Genomic DNA, 19,516 nt, shown 5'->3' with positions numbered 1-19,516 from the left:
GTTTGGAGACTAATCTCGCCTCTCCCCTATCCTATTTTCCCTCCCTACCCTGACACAGAGTTTGTACTCACTAAACACTTAGTTACCCATTCCACCCTCTACCTTCCCAGACTTTGATACTTATCCTTATATGTGATTGCTTCCCCTACCTGAAATTGATTTTTATAACCATCTCCCTCGATCAATTGTAAGTTCCTCAAGAGGAGGGACTGTGTCTACCTACTCTATTGTACTCTCCCAGGAGTTTAGAACAGTGCTCTTATGAAATGCTCGATAAATACCATTGATTGATGGACTGAAGACTGATTCAATAAAACCACTTGGCCAAATTCTTTCCACGTAACGAAGAACACAAAATTAGCTCCCTCTAGATGTCTCTCAGGGGGCCGGTGGTTTTGGTTCCTTTCATGGGGATGCTGGGAGGCTGGAGGGGTGCATAAGTGCTTACTGTGTATCAAGCACTATTCTTAGAACTGGGGTAGATACAAGTTAATTAAGTCAGTCCCTATCCCATATAGAGAAGCAGTGTGGCTAAGTGGATAGGGTACAGGCCCGGGAGTCTGAAGGACCTGGGTTCTAATTCCGGCTCCGCCACATGTCCACTGTGTGACCTTGAGCAAGTTAGTTCACTTCTCTGGGCCTCAGTTACCTCATCTGCAAAATGGGGATTAAGAGTGTGAGTCTCATGTGGGACACAGACTGTGTTCAACCTAACTTGTATCTACCCCAGCACTTAGAACAGTGTTTGGCACCTAGTAAGTGTTTACCAATTACCATAATCATTATTATTGTTATTATTTAGGGTCACAGTCTAAGTGGGAAGGAGAACAGGTATTGCATCCCAATTTTACGGATGAGGAAACAGAGTCACAGAGAAGTGACTTGTCTAAGGTCAATCTGTAAGGGATGAAGCAAGAATTAGAACCAAGTACTCTCTAGAATTGTTCTCTTCTCTAGGCCCTGCTGCCCCTCTGCCCACTCTTGGCTTCCCTGGAGATGATTCCAAAGCAGAAGGGCCCCCCACCCAACAACTTTGAGGATTGAGCTGGAGTCTGGAAGGGGAAGTGCTAGAATTTGTTTAAGGTTTCTCTCCCTGACCCATATAGTTCAACCTTCCCTTGGAAGTAGGAGGTGGAACAGAGACAAAGAATAGGCCAGCAACTGGCAGTTTTGGTGGTGGTGGGCAGAAGCAACTCAGGGCCTCATAGGCAAGTCCTCCAGACTGTAAACTCACTGTGGGCAGGGAATGTGTCTATTATATTGCTGTTTTGTACTCTTTCAAGCACTTAGTGGAGTGCTCTGCACACAGTAAGTGCTCAATAAATATGACTGACTGACTTGACTGGTAAGGATTGGGATCCACTCATTCAATTGAATTTATTGAGCAATTACTGTGTGCAAAGCATTGTACTAAGCACTTGAGAGAGTACGACAGTAAACGGACACATTCCCTGTCCACAATGAGCTCACAGTCTAGAGGGAGAGATGGACATTAATATAAATAAATTGAATATTAATTAAATAATTAATTCCCAGGCACCCTGGGAATCACTGCCTAGATGGTTTACACACCCAGACCTGGATGCCACGGCTATGCTGAATAAATAATTCTATTTATATATATATTTATATATAAAGAATATAAATAATTATATTTATTCTGATGGTTTTGACACCTGTTTACTTGTTTTGTTATCTGTCTCCCCCTTCTAGACTGTTAGCTCGTTGTTGGGTAGGGACCATCTCTATATGTTTCTGACTTGTACTTCCCAAGCACTTAGTACAGTGCTCTACACACAGTAAGCACTCAATAAATACGATTGAATGAATGAATGACTTGCAAAACTTTCCAGCCGGCCTCCTCCAGCCAGGGCAAACATCTGCTTCAGAGTCACGTGGGACAGGGACCTGATGATCCTGGACCTACCCCTCAGCTCTTAGTCTAATGCTAGGCACATAGTATGCATTTAAACAATCCCTCAGTTATTGTTGCTATTATTAATATTATTATTATCATAATAGGAATATAGAAACCCCACCTCTCAGCCACGTTCTTTGCTGTCTGCAGAAAGCGAGCATGATCGTTCTCTTTCAAAATATGCTCGGCCTGGTTGATGAGCACGGTGGAACGTTCCAGACATTGGCGGCAGTTAGCCACTTGCTGAGCCAACTTCCTCAGCTTCATAACCTTTAAGGAATGAGGACAGGGAGAGTAAAATAAAGTCAGACATACAGTTCGTAAGAAAAAAAATACCAACTGCAAGTCCCAGAATTCCTTCTCATCCGGTCAGATGGCTTTCCCAGGACAACCAAGCCACAGAATGCTGGCCAGGGTGACTGGATCCCTGAGATTCTCAGCTCTTAATACATCAAAGGTGGCTTTTAGGAGAGAGGAAGGAGAAACAGTCATTCAGAGAGTTTTTCGACGGGAAGTTTTAATGAGAAAAACTGCTCATCTTGCAAGCTCTTAAAATGAAGTAGGAGATTGAATTTAAAGGAATATTCCATGCTTAGCCACCAGAATTAACTTCAGAGAAAAATGCTCCAAAAACACCGCTGTATGCTGTTGACTTTGCTGTTTCCTTCGAAAGCTTGTGACTTGACTGTAAGCTGATTGAGGGATAGGGATCGCATCTACCACCGCCATGGTACTCTCCCAAGCCCTGAGAACAGTGCTCTGCACCCAGTAAGTGCTCAATAAATCCCAATTACTGAGTGCAGCGTTCTGCACCAAGTGCTCAAAAAATACCATTGATTGATCTAAGGCAAAGTAAAGTATCGACAAAACACTTAAAGTAAGAACTTTTTGAAAGCCCTGTCATTTAAGTACTAATACGATCTTGGATTTCTGGAGTCAGTTTTCCAACAATGGCAGCACAATAAATATAAAGTTCAAATTTGCACTTGAGGAAATAATGGAAACATATATTTCAGCAAAAACGATAGTTTTCTGTTTACAAAAGTGGAGCTAATGTGTGGAAATAACACAAACGATGACATTTTGCATCTTCTGCCAACTCAACCATCTGGAAAATGAAAATTTAATCATAAACTAGAATGAGCCAAGCATCTAAAGCGTGAGAGCTAGACATCTCCAAAGCATGAAACGGCTGTATGAAGTTGCATTCCACTTTGTTCGGGGGGACAAATTGAAATGAGCCTGACTCCATTTTCAGCCTCTCGATGCTCTGACGGCCAAGTCACTCTACTTTCCAATAGAGTGTTTGAATCAATGGTCAAAATTATCTCCAAGTTTATCATCTCAGTAATGAAATTGTAAAGCAACACTCAAATGAGTTCACTTATCCTCTGTGGTTGGGGAAAAGCAAAGCAGGACAGGCTCGGGGAGGGTGTGGGAAGGAGGAAGGAGGAGAGTGTCCAGTCTGGAAGATCGCTGGAAGATCAGGTTCCAGGTTGGCTCTGGTCCACAACTGCACCCCAGATTTAGATGATCTCTGGGGCAGACCCTAGGAAGTGTCAGGGCTCAGGGAATGGGAGAACAGCAGTGTGGCCTAGTGGAAAGAGTTTGGGCTTGGGAGTCAGAGGATCTGGGTTCTAATCCCAGTTCTGCCATGTGTCTATGGTGTGACCTTGGGTAAGTCACTTAACTCCTCTGGGCCACAATTACCTCATCATTGAAATGGGGATTATGTGAGCCCCATATAGGATATGTATTGTATCTGACCTGATTAGTTTTTAAAAAAAAAAAAATGGTATTAAGCATTTACTATGTGCGCCAGGCACTGTACTAAGCATCGGGGATAAAGAGTGTTAATCAAGTCGGACACAGTCCCTGTCCCATATAGGGCTTGCACTATTAACCCCATTTTCCAGCTGAGGTAACAAGCACAGAGAAGTGAAGTGACTTGCCCAAGGTCACACAGAAGACAAGTGGCAAAGCTGGGATTAAAACCAAGGTCCTTTTGACTCCCAGACCTTTGCGCTATCCACCAGGAAATGCCACTTCTCTGGGTTAGCTTGTATCTACCCAAGAGTTTAGCACAGTACCTGACCCATAAAAAAGTGTTTAACAAATACCATTAAAAAACCCAACAAACCACAATCCCAGGCTGGACCTCGAACTGGGTCCCCTCCCAGGTCTGCCCAGACTAGAGTAAGCCTGGGAGCAGACTGAACTCAGCCTGGATCAGGACACCCTTCAGCTTCACTGGAATCCACCCAACCTCTACGGCTCCCCAATCTCTGGCCCTTCCTACCTCAGTACATGAGTCAATCGTATTTATTGAGTTTTTACTGTGTGCAGAGCACCGTACTGAGCACTTGCAAGACAATATAATAGACACCTTCCCTGCCCAGGAGTTTACAGCCTAGAGAGGGCGAATCTGTCTGCACTGTTTCCTCTTGGACCAAAGGCCTGGTGATCCCACTCAGAGGCCTAGTTCTTGAAACAAATCCTCTAGATGGTAAACTCATTCTAGGCACAGTCCAACTCTGTTGTATCGTGCTCTCCCAAGCGCCTCGTTCAGTGCTCTCAGTACACAGTAAGCATTCAATCAATCAATCAATCAATGAATGGTTTTTATTGAGGGCTTACTAAATGCTTGGGAGAATGCAAAACAACAAAATGAGCAGACACGTTCCCTACCCACAACGAGCTTACCATTTAGAGAGGGAGGCCATCAATAATGATGAATCACATCACAAACCACCAGCTGCTCATCATTCGTGCGCTCCTACTTCTGGTCCAGCTACTATTGAGTGCTTACTGTGTGCAAAGCATTGTTTTAAGCACTTGGGAAGGTACAATACAAACAACAGACATATTTCCCTGTCCACAACGAGCAGCTACGGAACTCTCCAAGTCTGACACGGTCATGTCCCATTTCCGGATTCCCTGGTTCTGTGTTTGAGCTTGGCCATTCCACACCAAATCTTTGCTTCTCCCTGCGGGCCGGGGCGTGGGTGAATCAGTGCCACTGAGTGCCTACTGGGGCGAAGCAGCGGGCTAAGCTTCACTACTTCCAAATGAGTTAAAGAGAGCATGACCGCAATGCAAATCAGGTTAACTAGCATGTAATTCATTTGTTGTACGAATACAGAGTGGATGAAGCCTACCTAAATGAGTCAGAGTGAGTTCGTCTTTCAGTTCAACTACAGGCATGGTGGAAATTTCAGAAGCTGGAAAGGAAGGGCATTTTTCCCCAGATGACGAGAGCCTGAAGTCGCAGTATCGATTTGATGTTTCCCAGTTCACTGACTGGGTTTTTTTTTATGGCATTTGTTAAGCACTTCCTATGTGCCAGGCACTGTACTTAAGCACTGGGGTAGATACAAGCTAATCAGGTTGGATATAGTTCATGCCCCACGCCGGGCTCACAGTCTTAATCCCCATTTTACAGATGAGGTAGCTGAGGCACAGAGAAGTGAAGTGACTTGCCCAAGATCACCCAGCAGACAAGTGGTGGAGTCAGGATTAGAACCCAGCTCCTTCCGACTCCCAGGCGATTCATCTAATCTCTCAGTGCGGAGCCGGTACCTGCATGTATCGGTGTGACAAAGTAGAAGGGGGGAGAGGGAGTTTTGTGAAAATCAGGGTGCAAAATCCTTCCCTATACTAATAATGACATTTATCAAGTGCTTTCTCTGTGACAAGCACTGTTCTAAGTGCTGGGGTAGACACAAGTTAATCAGGTTGGACACAGTTCCTGTCCCACATGGGGCTCATAGTCTCATTGGGAGAGAGAGCAGGTATTTTATCCCCATTTTGCAGTTGAGGAAACTGAGGCCCAGAGAAGTTAAGTGATTTGCCCAAGGTCCCATAACAAGCAATTGCAGAGCCAAGAACATAATCCAAGTCCTCTGACTCCCAGGCTCATGGTCTTTCCACTAGGCCATGCTGCTTCTCCCTATGTTTGAAGAATCGGAATCCCATTTTTAACACCCCAGGACTGTGTTCAGTGGAGTAAAATATCTAACAGCTATTGGATCTTTCTCAGTTTATTGATGAATATGTCATGTGGGAGTGCATTAAAAGCTTTGCTAAAGTCAAGACATACCAGATCTATTGCTCTATTTCACTGTAGCAGGCTCATCTCTCTCTTCAAGAGCAGGATGATCAGACAAGCCTTTGCCAATTGATTGGTGAATGTTTTTCTCAGACTTTTCTGAGGGTTAGAATTTGGCTCATTGGTTGTTTTTGTTTGTTGTTTTTGTATTTGTTAAGCACTTACTATGTGCCTGGCATTGTACTATGCATTGGGGTAGATACAAGCTAATGGGGTTGCACACAGTCCATGTCCCACACGGGGCTCACAGTTTTCATCCCCATTTTACAGATCAGGTACCTGAGGCACAGAGAAGTGAAGCGGACTTGCCTGAGATCACACAGAAGACAAGTGGCGGAGCCAGGATTAGAACCCAGGTCCTTCTGACTCCCAGGCCCGTGCTCTATTCACTAGGCTTCACCTCTGCGTTATTTGAAGCAGACACCTCACTGATCCTGTTCTAAGCTTTGGTCCCCTCTAAATTCTTAACGCTTGTACCAGTGACTTTCTGTCATCCTTATGTTCACAGAACACAAATCATCAAGGTCTGGAATCTGAAATCTATTTTGCACATTTAAATCATTTTTCATCACGTCTCGGCTACCTTAGTCCAGTTTCTAGTACTCACGCACTTGTTTTTGGAGACTGGGGCAAAAACAAAAACAAATTAAAGGCCATGGCCTAAAGATCCAAATTAAACACACACAAAAAAACCTGTCTGGGGGTGGGGTGAGGGGAGTAATCTCAGGGGCTCGGCTCTCTACCCTCCTCGCAGAGAGTTCAGTCACTTTTGCTGATCCTGCTAACCAATCTCCAGCAAGCACAGCATGGCAAGGCAAACATTTAGTGGGGATATATTCTGAACAAATGGGGTGGGGCTGGAAGTTTTAAAAACCAGTTTTTCCATTTCGTTATTTTTGTTTGCTTTAGCCAGAATCACAGGAAAACTCTGGGGAAAGAGGAGAGAGGCCCTGAGGAGAAGCCAGAAAAGCCAGAGCAAGATAATCTTTTTTTTTTCCAAAGGTAGGTACAAGCTAATCAGGTCAGATACCTCACATCATGTTTCAACTTGATTAACTTGTACCCACCCCTTTGCTTAGTACAGTGCCTAGCAAATAGTAAGTGTTTAACAAATACCATAAAAAAGTCCATATCCGTGAAGGGGCTCACAGTCCCAATCCCCATTTTACAGAGGAGGTAACATAGGCCCAGACAAGTTAAGTGGTTTGCCCTAAGTCACACAGCAGACAAGTGGCAGAGCCACAGTTAGAATCCAGGTCCTTTGACTCCCAAATCCCTGTTCTTTCCACTAGGTCACACTGCTTCTAAAGCCCAGAATGATCATGATCTGGCTGCATAGGAGAAGCAGAGTTAACAACCTTGTCCCATGGCCACTTGAGCTTGCTCTCTGTGGAGTCGACGGTGGCAAGGAGGTAGAAGAGGCAGGCTCATTAACTAAATAATGAGAAGAAGCAGCGTTGCTCAGTGGAAAGAGCATGGGCTTTGGAGTCAGAGGTCATGGGTTAAAATCCCACTCTGCCAATTGTTAGCTGTGTGACTTTGGGCAAGTCACTTAACTTCTCTGTGCCTTAGTTACCTCATCTGTAAAATGGGGATTAAGACTGTGAGCCCCATGTGGGACAACCTGATCACCTTGCAACCTCCCCAGTGCTTAGAACAGTGCTTTGCATATAGTAAGCGCTTAATAAATGCCATCATTATTATTATTATAATGACTGAAAAAGTGACCTCTGGAAATTTCCAATGCCACTGATTGGACATGGCTGATGTGATTTAATTTCCTTGGGCAGAGCTGTGATTCATCTTCATTTATATATAAAGGAGTCTTGAAATGGTTACCCAGGCTATGTGACATTGGGAAGGGGGAGTCAATGGGTCCCAGGTGGGACAGGGAGAACACAGGCCTGGAGGTCAGGAGGACCTGGGTTCTAATTCCAGCTCTACCATATGTCTGCTGGGTGACTTTTGGGCAAGTCACTTCACTTTTCTGGGCCTCAGTTACTTCATCTGGAAAATGGGGTTTAAAAATGTGAGCCCCATATGAGACAGGGACTCTGTCCAACTGATTAACTTGTATCTACCCCAGTACTTAGAACAGTGCTTGGCCCATAATAAGTGCTTAACAAGTACCATAATAATAATAATAATTATCATTATTATTATTATTATTACAGGGATTGTGTTACTATTATGGCATTTGTTCAGTGCTTACTATGGGTCAAACACTGCTCTAAGCACTGGGGTAGATGCAAGTTAATCAAGTTGTACATGATCACCGTACCACAGGGGTTTCACAATCTACATATCTTATTGCATTGTGTCTACCTCAGCATGCAGTACAGTGCTTGGCCCTTAGTAAATGCTTAACAAATACCATAAATATTATCATCAACCTTGGGGGAATGGAAATGACAATACTACTAAAGTTGGTCTCAGAATGTGGACGTGGAAAGCTTAATTTTTTAAAACTGTATTTGTTAAGTGCTTACTATGTATCAGGCCCTGTACTAAGCGCTGGGGTAAATACAAGCTTATCAGATTAGGTAGAGTCTCTGTCCCACACGGGGCTCACTGTCTAAAACTCCATTCTATGGATGAGGCAACTGAGGCACAGAAGAGTGGAGTGATTGGCCCAAGGTAACATAGCAGACAAGGGGTGAAACCAAGATTAGAACACAGGTCCTTCTTATTCCCAGGCCCGGGCTCTATGCACTAGACCACGCTGCTTCTCAATGGTGGTGGATAGGGCAGGAGGCTCTTTTAAAAACCCTCTTCCTCCTCCCATTTATCAGTGTTGTTTTCCTGTCCCCATTCCTTTCCCCGTGGAGGAGGGGGGACAATCCCATGTATCCTTCCCAAAAACAAGCTCTGGCTGGAGATTTTCCCTTGATCCAGAGCTAACTCTGAAGTCTGTGACACAAGGCTATGCAGGATGGAAAAAAAAGTGGGTAAATGGGTGGTATTTGCTACTGATGACAGCAGAGGGAGAATAGTGAAAAGGGAGTTTGTAGATTCTGCCCAAACTGCACTGTCGATTAAAAAAACAGGGGGAGGGAAGAAAGCAAGTATTCCTGAGAAATGAGGTCTTCCATGGGTGCAATAATTTTTCCAGGGTGGTGGAGAAGTAAATCACGGCCTCTGTGCCCAGAGCATGTGGCACTGTCTGAATAAGGGCCACCTTGAGGGTGGAATATGTGGGGGGCTTGTCCTGTTAAAGAGCCACCCCAAAGCAGGGCTAATCGAGAAGCAGCATGGCCTAGTGAATAGAACATGAGCCTAGGAGTCAGAAGGACTTGGATTCTCATCCTAGTTCTGCCACTTCTCTTCTGTGTGACCTTGGGCAAGTCACTTAGCTTAATAACTGTGGTATTTGTTAAGTGTTTACTATGTGCCAGGCACTGGTTCTAAGCAGTGGGGTAGATACAAGCTAATCAGGTTGGACACAATCCTTGTCCCATGTGGGGCTCACGGCCTCAATCCCCATTTTACAGATGAGGGAACTGAGGCCCAGAGAAGTGAAGTGACTTGCCTAAGGTCAGAGAGCAGACAAGTGGCAGAACCGGAATTAGAACACATGACCTCCTGAATACCTAGCCCATGCTCTACACACTGCACCATACTGCTTCTCTTGTACTCTCCCAAGCACTTGGTACAGTGCTCTGCACACAGTAAATGCTCAATAAATGACTGACTGACAGAAAGTGCTCAATAAATACCACTGATGGGTTGATTGAATGACTATGGGCTTCGGAGGCTGTGACTCCAGGATGGTGAGAGAAGCCGCCAAATGAGGAGAGAAGAGTGAACCGGCGTCCATGGCTATGTAGCCTAGTCCCCACGATGCTGGCTGCAGGTTTTCTACACAGCACGCAGCAACATCTAGCTATTCAGGCTGCATCAAAGCACATCCAGTTATGGGCGGAGAGGAAAATCAAGGATATTATGCGATCATTATCTCTAGACCGAAAAGATTGCCAAGAGATTGAAAACAGCAAGAAGGCTATTAACCATGATAATAAAAATTATTCTGAGGCCAAGTCTAAAAATTCAGCCCATCTTCATAAGCACTGGAGATAATTCAGTCGGACACAGCCCCTGTCCCACTTGGGGCTCACCCTCTGGTAGAGAGGGAGAACAGATATTTAACCCCCATTTTATGGACAAGGAAACTGAGGCACAGAGAAGTTTAAGTGACTAGCCCAAAGTCATCCAGCCGGTAAATGTCAGAGCCGTGATTGCTCTGTGTGTCAGGAAGTCAATTTTCGAAGAAAATTTTATATTTGCTGTCCTTACCAATTTAAAATAATATTTAAGAAAGTCTAATTGTGAATAAAGACAGGGTGGGGGAGGATATGTTTTCTTTAATTTTTTAAACAGCTAAATAACATCTCTCGCAGCCTCCCCTCTCCCGCCTATTAAAGCAACTCCCATTGCTTTTGTCAGCTATGAGTCAGCCGGCCTGCTCCAGGCCAGATCCTCCTTTTCAGTTTAAGCCCCTGTTCTCGGGCCTGAAGGCCTGACAAGATCTGATGCCTTTGAACTGTACAGAGAATATCTTTTTAAGTTGTTCACACTGCCAGTGGGCTTATAATTAATTTACTATTAATCCTATTTTTTGGCTGACAACATGTAAGACCCCGGGGCCTGGACTTAGTCCTGATTCTAACCATTTGCTTGCTGTGTGACCTTGGGCAAGTCACTTCATTTCTCTGAGCCTCACTCTCCTCATCTGTAAGATGAGGACTTAGTTCCTGTTCTCCTTTTCCCCTTAAACTGGGGTCCCATGTGGGACGGGGACTGTGTCCAACCTGATTATCTCGTACCTACTCCAGCGCTTGGCAAAGAGCTTGACAACTAGCAAGCGCTTATAACAGATACCACAATTACTATTAATGTGGCTCTGCCTTCTATCCTATAGCCCTGTCTGACTGACTCGACCACACAAGCTTTCTGTGAAAAGATCCTGGTATGGACCCCATGGAGATGAATGAGCTGATTGCCTCTGTGTGTGTTTGACACCAAGAGGGAAAAGCCTTACTACTGTAAGCTTGTTGTGGGTGGAGAATGTGTCTGCTTTTTGTTATATTGTACTCTCCCAAGTGCATGGTGCAGTATTTGGACACAGTAGGCGCTCAATAAATACAATTGAATGAATTGCTGCCATAGCTTTTGCCATAGCTTGTGAGAAGCAGTGTGGCTCAGTGGAAAGAGCGTGGGCATTGGAGTCAGTGGTCATGGGTTCAAATCCTGGCTCCGTCAATTGTCAGCTGTGTGACTTTGGGCAAGTCACTTAACTTCTCTGTGCCTCAGTTACCTCATCTGTAAAATGGGGATGGACTGTGAGCCCCCTGTGGGACAACCTGATCACCTTGTAATCTCCCCAGTGCTTAGAACAGTGCTTTGCACATAGTAAGCGCTTTATAAATGCCATTATTATTATTATTATAGCTTTGGTGCAGTGCTGGCTGGCTGACATACCCACCACAAACCCCACCCATTAGAGTTGGAGAGGAACAGGAAGTAGGACCAAGAAGGCAACCCCATCCTGCCCCCCTGCTGACAGGAGGTGGAAGATGGGCCTCTTGGGATAATGGGGGTGGGAAGGGAGCTTGGGTTGGGGCAGACAGATTCTCTCATGCCCATCCCCGTGCCTCATGGGGAGAAGTTCTCCCCTCACCTCCAACCTTTACCAGCAGGAGGAGGAAGACTGGTCTCTTGGGATTCTGGGGGTGGGAAGGGAGCCTGGGTTAGGACAGGCAGATTCTCTCATGCCCACCCCCGTGCCATCCCAGTGGGGCTGGGGGGTAGAGGGTGACTGGCTGGACATTTCCTCCTGTTTATGTTATTTGTTAAGCACTTACTATTTGTCGGGCACTGTACTAAGCGCTAGCATAGCGCTAGGTTGGACACAGTCCATGTCCCACATGGTGCTCACAATCTTAATCCCCATTTTATAGATGATGTAAATGAGGCACAGAAAAGTGAAGCGACTTGCCCAATGCCCCCACAGCAGACAAGTGGTGCAGATGGGATTAGAATCCAGGTTCTTCTGACTGCCAGGCCAATGCTCTATTCCCTAGGCCATACTGCTTCCCAGAGAACTGAGGCATGTAGAAGTGAAGTGACTTGCTCAAGATCACACAGCAGACAAGTGGAGGAGTCGGGATTAGAATCCATGACCTTCTGACTCCCAGGCCACTCCCAGGCCCATGCTCTATCCACTATGCCAAGCTACTTCTTAGAGCTCATCCCCAGATCCAAAATGAAAAGCTGCTACCTTGCCTGAGGGTTTGCATGTGTGAAATTGTACGTGTGTCTGTGTGTGTAGCTCCTGGGTCACCTCTACCACGGCTACCAAAATGACCCCCTGCTTCAGCATTACATTAGCATTACATTAACTATTTTACATTGCACTCTCCCAAACACTTAGTATAGGGCTCTGTAAACAGTAAGCGCTTAATAAATATGATTGACTGACGTACTATTCTTAACCTATTTTCTCACAAAAAGAGCAAAACGGGAAAAAAAAATGCAGGTGACATACCCTGTCACCCATCCCCTCTACCCTCCCTTATTGTAGTCTGTGAGCCTCCTGAGGGCCAGGGGTTGGGTTTGCCTCCCCTTCAAAGCCTTATTGAAGGCACATCTCCTCCAAGAGGCCTTCCCTTACTAAGCCTTCCTTTCCTCTTCACCCACTCCCGTCTGCATCACCCTGACTTGTTCCCTTTATTCAATCCCCCTTCCAGCCTCACAGCACTTATGTACATATCTGTAATTTTTTGATTTATATTAATATCTGTCTCCCCCTTTAGACGATAAGCTCAATGCAGGCAGGGAATATAATAATAATAATGGCATTTATTAAGCGCTTACTATGTGCAAAGCACTGTTCGAAGTGTTGGGAATATGTCTGTTATACTGTTATACTGTACTCTCCCAAGTGCTTGGTACTGTGTTCTGCACACATTGAGCACTCAATAAATACAACTGAATGAATGAATACCTCTCACCTGGGTATTTTTTCCTGGCATTTAGTACAGTGCTCTGCACAAGGTAAAAGCACCACCAAGCCAGCTGCAGTCCCGCTGAAATACGATGCTCTGTGATGGCACAGGTGGCAGATAGCTCAACTCTGGTGGCAATGGGAGCAATAATAATAATAGTAATAATTATGGTATTTGTTACACGCTTACTATGTGCCAAGCACTGTTCTACGTGCTGGGATAGAAACAAGTTCATCAGGTTGGACACAGTTCCCGTCCCACATGGGGCTCACGGTCTTAAGCATCTTCTCTTACCAGAGAAGGTAAGTGACTTGCCCAAGGTCACTCAGCAGACAAGTGGTGGAATCCATGTCCTCTGATTTCCAAGTCCGTGCTCTTGACACTGGGCCATGCCGGTTCTTTCACTAGCAGGAGCCTTTGCTGACGGGGACTCTGGGAGCGGAAGACGGGGCTGCATTACTACAGTAAACGCTTTGCCCGAGATAAAAAACCTCAGGTTATCACTCTAGACCCCCGAGAGTAGGGAACCCCGTCCGGACCTCAGGCGATGGGATTCATTCATTCATTCAATTGTATTTATTGAGTGCTTACTATGTGCAGAGCACTGTACTAAGCACTTGGGAAGTACAAGTCGGCAACATTCTGGATAATAATAATAATAATGGCATTTATTAAGTGCTTACTATGTGCAAAGCGCTGGAGAGGATACAAGGTGATCAGGTTGTTCCACATGGGGCTCACAGTCTTCATCCCCATTTTACAGATGAGGTCACTGAGGCCCAGAGAAATGAAGTGACTTGCCCAAAGTCACACAGCTGACAGTTGGCGGTGCCGGCATTGGAACCCATGACCTCTAACTCCAAAGCCCGGGCTCTTTCCACTGAGCCACGCTGCTTCTCCAGAGATCTGGGTGAGTCATTTAATCATTTTTATTGAGCACTTACTGTGTGCAGAACACTGTACTAAGCACTTGGGAGTGTATAATACAAAAATAAAAAGACACATTCCCTGTCCACAACAAGCTTACAGTCCAGACGGAGGAGACAGACATCAATAAAAATAAATAAATGTCAAATATATACATAAGTGCTGTGGGGTTGGGTGTGGGGGAAGAGCAAAATAAGGCTTTGAAGGTGAAGAGAGTAATGGTCTGTTAGATTTGAGGAGGAAGGGCATTCCAGGCCAGAGGCAGGATGGGGACTAGGAGTCGGCAGTGAGATAGGAGAGACAGAGGCACAGTAAGAGGGTAAGCACTAGAGAAGCAAAGTGTGGGTTGTAGAAGGAGAGTAGCGAGGATGATCTGTCTGCCTGCCTTGACCTGGTTCAGGGCTGCTGTGAACCGTCAGCTGGTTAAGAGTTCCAATAAACCCCTCCTGGGGGAAAGTCAAGGTTTAACGATGGCTCGAAGGGCCCAACAGGACCTCAGGTGAAAGTCTTCCAGTGACTAGAATATTCACACTCATCTGGACCTTCGGCACCAAGGACCGGAGGAAGTTACAAAGAGACAGTTTTAGATTTTGTTTATACCAAATGCATTTTGAATGCAGCGCTGACCCTCCCTGCCAGGTTTTAAAAGCCTCTGGCTAATCTTCTGCCTTCTAGACCTGGTGATTATATGCTTGATAGCTTCTAGGCTTTTTTCCTCTCCCCATCCACCCACTCCGCAATATCCTTTCAAACAGGCAGATCATCCTACTTATCCTACTTCCATTCCTCCCCCAACCCATACGATCATCTGGTCCATCTCTCCTCCACTTCTACGCTGGAAAATGATGAGTTTTCCGAAGTCCCTAGTCCTACTTTATTACAGAAGTTTGAAGAAATGAATAGTGCATGCCAGTATGGACTAATTCATCTCATTTCTCCTGCCAAGAGCCCTGTCTCTGCTCCTGCCAATCTTTAGCACACACCTTCATTCATCATTACAGAACACACAACTGTCAAAGCCTTTGCCAGGAAAGAAATGTAGATTCTTTCTCGTTTAACAGCAGTGTGGACCTAAACTTCAAATGGCTATTTACATAAGCAAATGTCTCTCCTGCTGGGGCTTAATGGGCAGATGGATGGTTCTTTTCATGTTCAGATTCATTAGGAAAATTATCAAAAGGAGAAAAAAAACTATTTATAACAGCATCTACTACTAGCCAAGAAAACCAGGGCTGGCATTCCAGAAAGTTTGGGAGACAAGCTTGGCTTGTTTCAAGATTATTAAAACTCAAACTGCTTGTGGCTGGGTTGGGAAGTCAGGATTACTTTAAGCTCTTTAATAGAAAACCAATGGTTTCCGTGATAAGGCTGTTTTTTAAAAAATCTCCTTTTCATAACCTTTCAACTAAGCTCAGCAAGTAGAATATGACAAAAGTCAAAAACCTCCAGTGGTTGCCTATCAACTTTTGCATGAAGCAAAAACTCCTCACCATTGGCTTCAAAGCTCTCCATCCCCTTGCCCCCTCCTACCTCACCTCCCTTCTCTCCTTCTACAGCCCAGCTCACACACACCGCTCCTCTGCCCCCGCTAACCTCCTCACTGTGCCTCGTTCTCGCCTGTCCCGCCGTCGAGCCCTTGCCCACGTCCTACCCCTGGCCTGGAATGCCCTCCCTCCTCACATCTGCCAAACTAGCTCTCTCCCTCTCTTCAAAGCAGTACTGAGAGCTCACTTCCTCCAGGAGGCCTTCCCAGGCTGCTCCCTTTTCCTCTGCTCCTCCTCCCCTCCCCATCACCCCTACTCCCTCCCTCTGCTCTACCCACTTCCCTGCACCACAGCACTTGTGTATATTTGTTCATATTTATTACTCTATTTTATTAGTGATGTGTATATACCTATAATTCTATTTATCTATTTTGATGCTATTGATACCTGTCTACTTGTTTTGTTGTCTGTCTTCCCCTTCTAGACTGTGAGCCCATTGTTGGGTAGGGATTGTCTCTGTTGCTGAATTGTACTTTTCAAGTGCTTAGTCCAGTGCTGTGCACACAGTAAGTGCTCAATAAATATGACAATGAATGAATTGAATGAATGAGAGGAATAAAAATAATATTTATTGTACTCGGCCACACCAATGCCCTGAGTCGAGTCACAAATGGCCTTAGGCTAGTCACTCTACAGAACTAAACCAACAAAACACAGCTCTTCCCTTCAAGACACTTAGACTCCAAAGAACCAGCTGCGGGAATGAGCTCACAATCCCTTCTGACTAAACCCAAGTTCAAGCTCAGAGCATTCCTATGTTTTTTATTATGAAGCATAAAGAAATAGTACAACTTGATGATACACTCCATGTCCTCTTACTGAATTCACTAGTACTACTTTTCTATTGGTACTTCTCTACTGAGGATTGGCGTGGGAGAAGCAGCGCAGCTCAGTGGAAAAGAGCCTGGGCTTTGGAGTCAGAGGTCATAGGTTCAAACCCCGGCTCCACCAATTGTCAGCTGTGTGACTTTGGGCAAGTCACTTGACTTCTCTGTGCCTCAGTTACCTCATCTGTAAAATGGGGATTAAGACTGTGAGCCCCAGGTGGGACACCTCATCACCTTGTAACCTCCCCAGCGCTTAGAACAGTGCTTTGCACATAGTAAGCACTTAATAAATGCCATCAAATAAAAAAAAAAGAACAGGGGCCTGGGAATCAGAGGACCTTGGTTCTAATTCCGGCTCCACCACTTGCCTCCTGTGTGTCCTTGGGCAAGTCGCTCAGCTTCTCTGTGCCTCAGTTTCCTCATCCATAAAATGGGAATTCAATCCCTGTTCTCCCTCCTACTTAGAGCCCCATGAGGGGCAGGGACTGAGTCCAACGTGATTACCTTGGATCTCGCCCCAGTGCTTAGAACAGCATTAGGCACAAAGCAAGGGCTTAACAAATACTGCAATTATTATTCCTATTACTTTTGGTAGTGTTACTACTACCGGCTATCATAACCCTGGTTAAGTAGGGAAAAAGCAGTTCAGGTCTTCAATATACCTCAGAATGAAAATGTCAAGAGCTAGTACTGTACATGTTCAAGCATGACCAGAAGCACTCTCACCTAGAAGCCCTGTAATTGACAGCATCCAGGATCGCCTGGGTTCAAGTGATTCAGTCACACAGGCCAATTCATGAGGCGAGCATCTTGGGGTCTTTCACATTAAACTCACAAATATGAGTTTTCTTGGATTTTCTTTGTGGGCCATACGTATCCATAATCTGCTCATTTATATTATTCATTCATTCATTCAATCGTATTTATTGAGCACTTACTGTGTGCAGAGAACTGTACTAAGCGCTTGGGAAGTACAAGTCGGGAACATATAGAGACGGCCCCTACCCAACAGTGGGCTCACAGTCTAGAAGGGGGAGACAGACAACAAAACAAAACATATTAACAAAATAAAATAAATAGAATAAATATGTACAAATAAAATAGAGTAATAAATATGTATAGACATATATACAGGTGCTGTGGGGAGGGGAAGGAGTTAAGCCTGGGGGGGTGGGGAGGGGGAGGAGGGGGAGAGGAAGAAAGGCTCAGTCTGGGAAGGCCTCCTGGAGGAGGTGAGCTCTCAGTAGGGCTTTGAAGGGAGGAAGAGAGCTAGCTTGGCGGATGTGCAGAGGGAGGGCATTCCAGGCCAGGGAGATGACGTGGGCCGGGGGTCGATGGCGGGACAGGCGAGAATGGGGCATGGTGCGGAGATTAGAGGCAGAGGAGCAGAGGGTGCGGGCTGGGCTGTAGAAGGACAGAAGGGAGGTGAGGTAGGAGGGGGCGAGGTGATGGAGAGCCTTGAAGCCGAGGGTGAGGAGTTTTTGCCTGATGCGTAGGTTGATTGGTAGCCACAGGACATTTTTGAGGAGGGGAGTAACATGCCCAGAGCGTTTCTGGACAAAGACAATTCGGGCAGCGGCTTGAAGTATGGATTGAAGTGGGAAGAGACAGGACGATGGGAAATTGGAGAGGAGGCTGATACAGTAATCCAGACAGGATAGGATGAGAGCTTGAACGAGCCGGGTAGCAGTTTGGATGGAGAGGAAAGGGCGGATCTTGGTGATGTTGCGGAGGTGAGACTGGCATGTTTTGGTGACAGATTGGATGTGAGGGGTGAACAAGAGAGCAGAGTCGAGGATCACACCAAGGTTGCAGGCTTGTGAGATGGGAAGGATGGTTGTGCCATCAACAGTGATGGGAAAGTCAGGGAGAGGGCAGGGTTTGGAAGGGAAGACCAGGAGTTCAGTCTTGGACATGTTGAGTTTTAGGTGGCAGGCAGACATCCAGGTGGAGATGTCCTGAAGGCAGAGGAGATTCGAGCTTGGAGGGAGGGTGGGCATGGAACACGCCTACCAATGCTGTTGTATTGTACTCTCCCAAGCGCTTAGCACAGTGCTCTGCACATAGTAAGGGCTCAATAAATACCACTGATTGGCTAGGCCTTTGCACCACACCTGATCACCTCAGTGATAACAAGACTGCAAAGACCACTAGCACCATATCAACTCATCTAGGCACATTCTCTTTCCTGCGGAATCAAGATGGAGGCTCAGCCTGTCTTTGTGGAGAGAGCATGGAGTTTGGAGTCAGAAGGACCTGGGTTCTAATCCCAGCTCCGCCACCGGTCTGCTGTGTGACCTTCGTCAAGTCACTTCCCTTCACTGGGCCTCAGTTATCTCATCTGTAAAATGGGGATTAAGGACTGTGCCGGATCTGATTAACTTGACTCTTCCCCAGTGCTTAGAACAATGCTTGGAACATAGTAAGTGCTTAACAAGTATCATAATTATTATCTACAGTTCCAGATGGAAGATAGCTCCTCCTCTAGATTGTAAGCTCCTTGTGGTCAGGGAGCTTGTCTACCTACTTGGTTGTATTGCACTCTCCCAAGCACTTAGTACAGTGCCCTCTGCACATGGTAAGCGCTCAATAAATACGATTGGTTGAAAGAGTCCATCCTCATCATTCCTGTCTTCAAGGCATAGAACTGCAATGATGCCTTCGCCATCCTTGACACTCTAAGTGTTGGAGGAGACAAGAGGATGAAATCTAAGGAGTTATGAACCTTGCTTTCAGGTTTGCTGCTTCAACAGATGACTTTGGGCACCGGCAAAATGTGACCATTAGGATTGATCCACTTCCCAAAAGGGAAACAGAGGTAAGTGTTTGACAGCCGATAATGGTCTCAAAATATTTCTCGGCTTACTGGACTAAACTTTAAGGTCACTTCTCTTTTGGGAGGTTATGATGAGCAGTGTGGCCAAATGGAAAGAGCCCAGGCCTGGGAGTCAGAGGATCTGGGTTCTAAATCCGGCTTTGCCATTTGCCTGCTGAGTGACCTTCGGCAAGTCACTTCACTTCACCTCAGTTTCCACATCTATAAACAGAGATCCAATACCTGTTGGGTTTTTTTTTTGGGGGGGGGGGGGGCAGTGGGGAGTGGTTTGGCTTTTTTATGGCATTTGTTAAACATTGTTCTCCCTTCCACTTTGACTGTGACCCCATGTGGGACAGGGACTGATTAATTT

General features: G+C 45.7%; 1 protein-coding gene across 1 annotated transcript in view; it reads right to left on the bottom strand.

Annotated features, from left to right (window-relative positions):
- Positions 1-19,516, bottom strand: part of MID2 (midline 2) — a 248,190-nt gene that overhangs the window by 30,874 nt on the left and 197,800 nt on the right. Inside the window, exon 5 of the mRNA XM_038748157.1 lies at positions 2,040-2,188. Coding sequence (XP_038604085.1) covers positions 2,040-2,188 — 149 coding nt within the window. The remainder of the gene's footprint in view (positions 1-2,039; positions 2,189-19,516) is intronic.

The sequence above is a fragment of the Tachyglossus aculeatus genome, chromosome 6, assembly GCF_015852505.1.
Source record: "Tachyglossus aculeatus isolate mTacAcu1 chromosome 6, mTacAcu1.pri, whole genome shotgun sequence".
NCBI lineage: Eukaryota > Metazoa > Chordata > Mammalia > Monotremata > Tachyglossidae > Tachyglossus > Tachyglossus aculeatus.
Note: the sequence above shows the minus strand (reverse complement) of the source record. Positions and strands in the feature narration are given on the sequence as shown.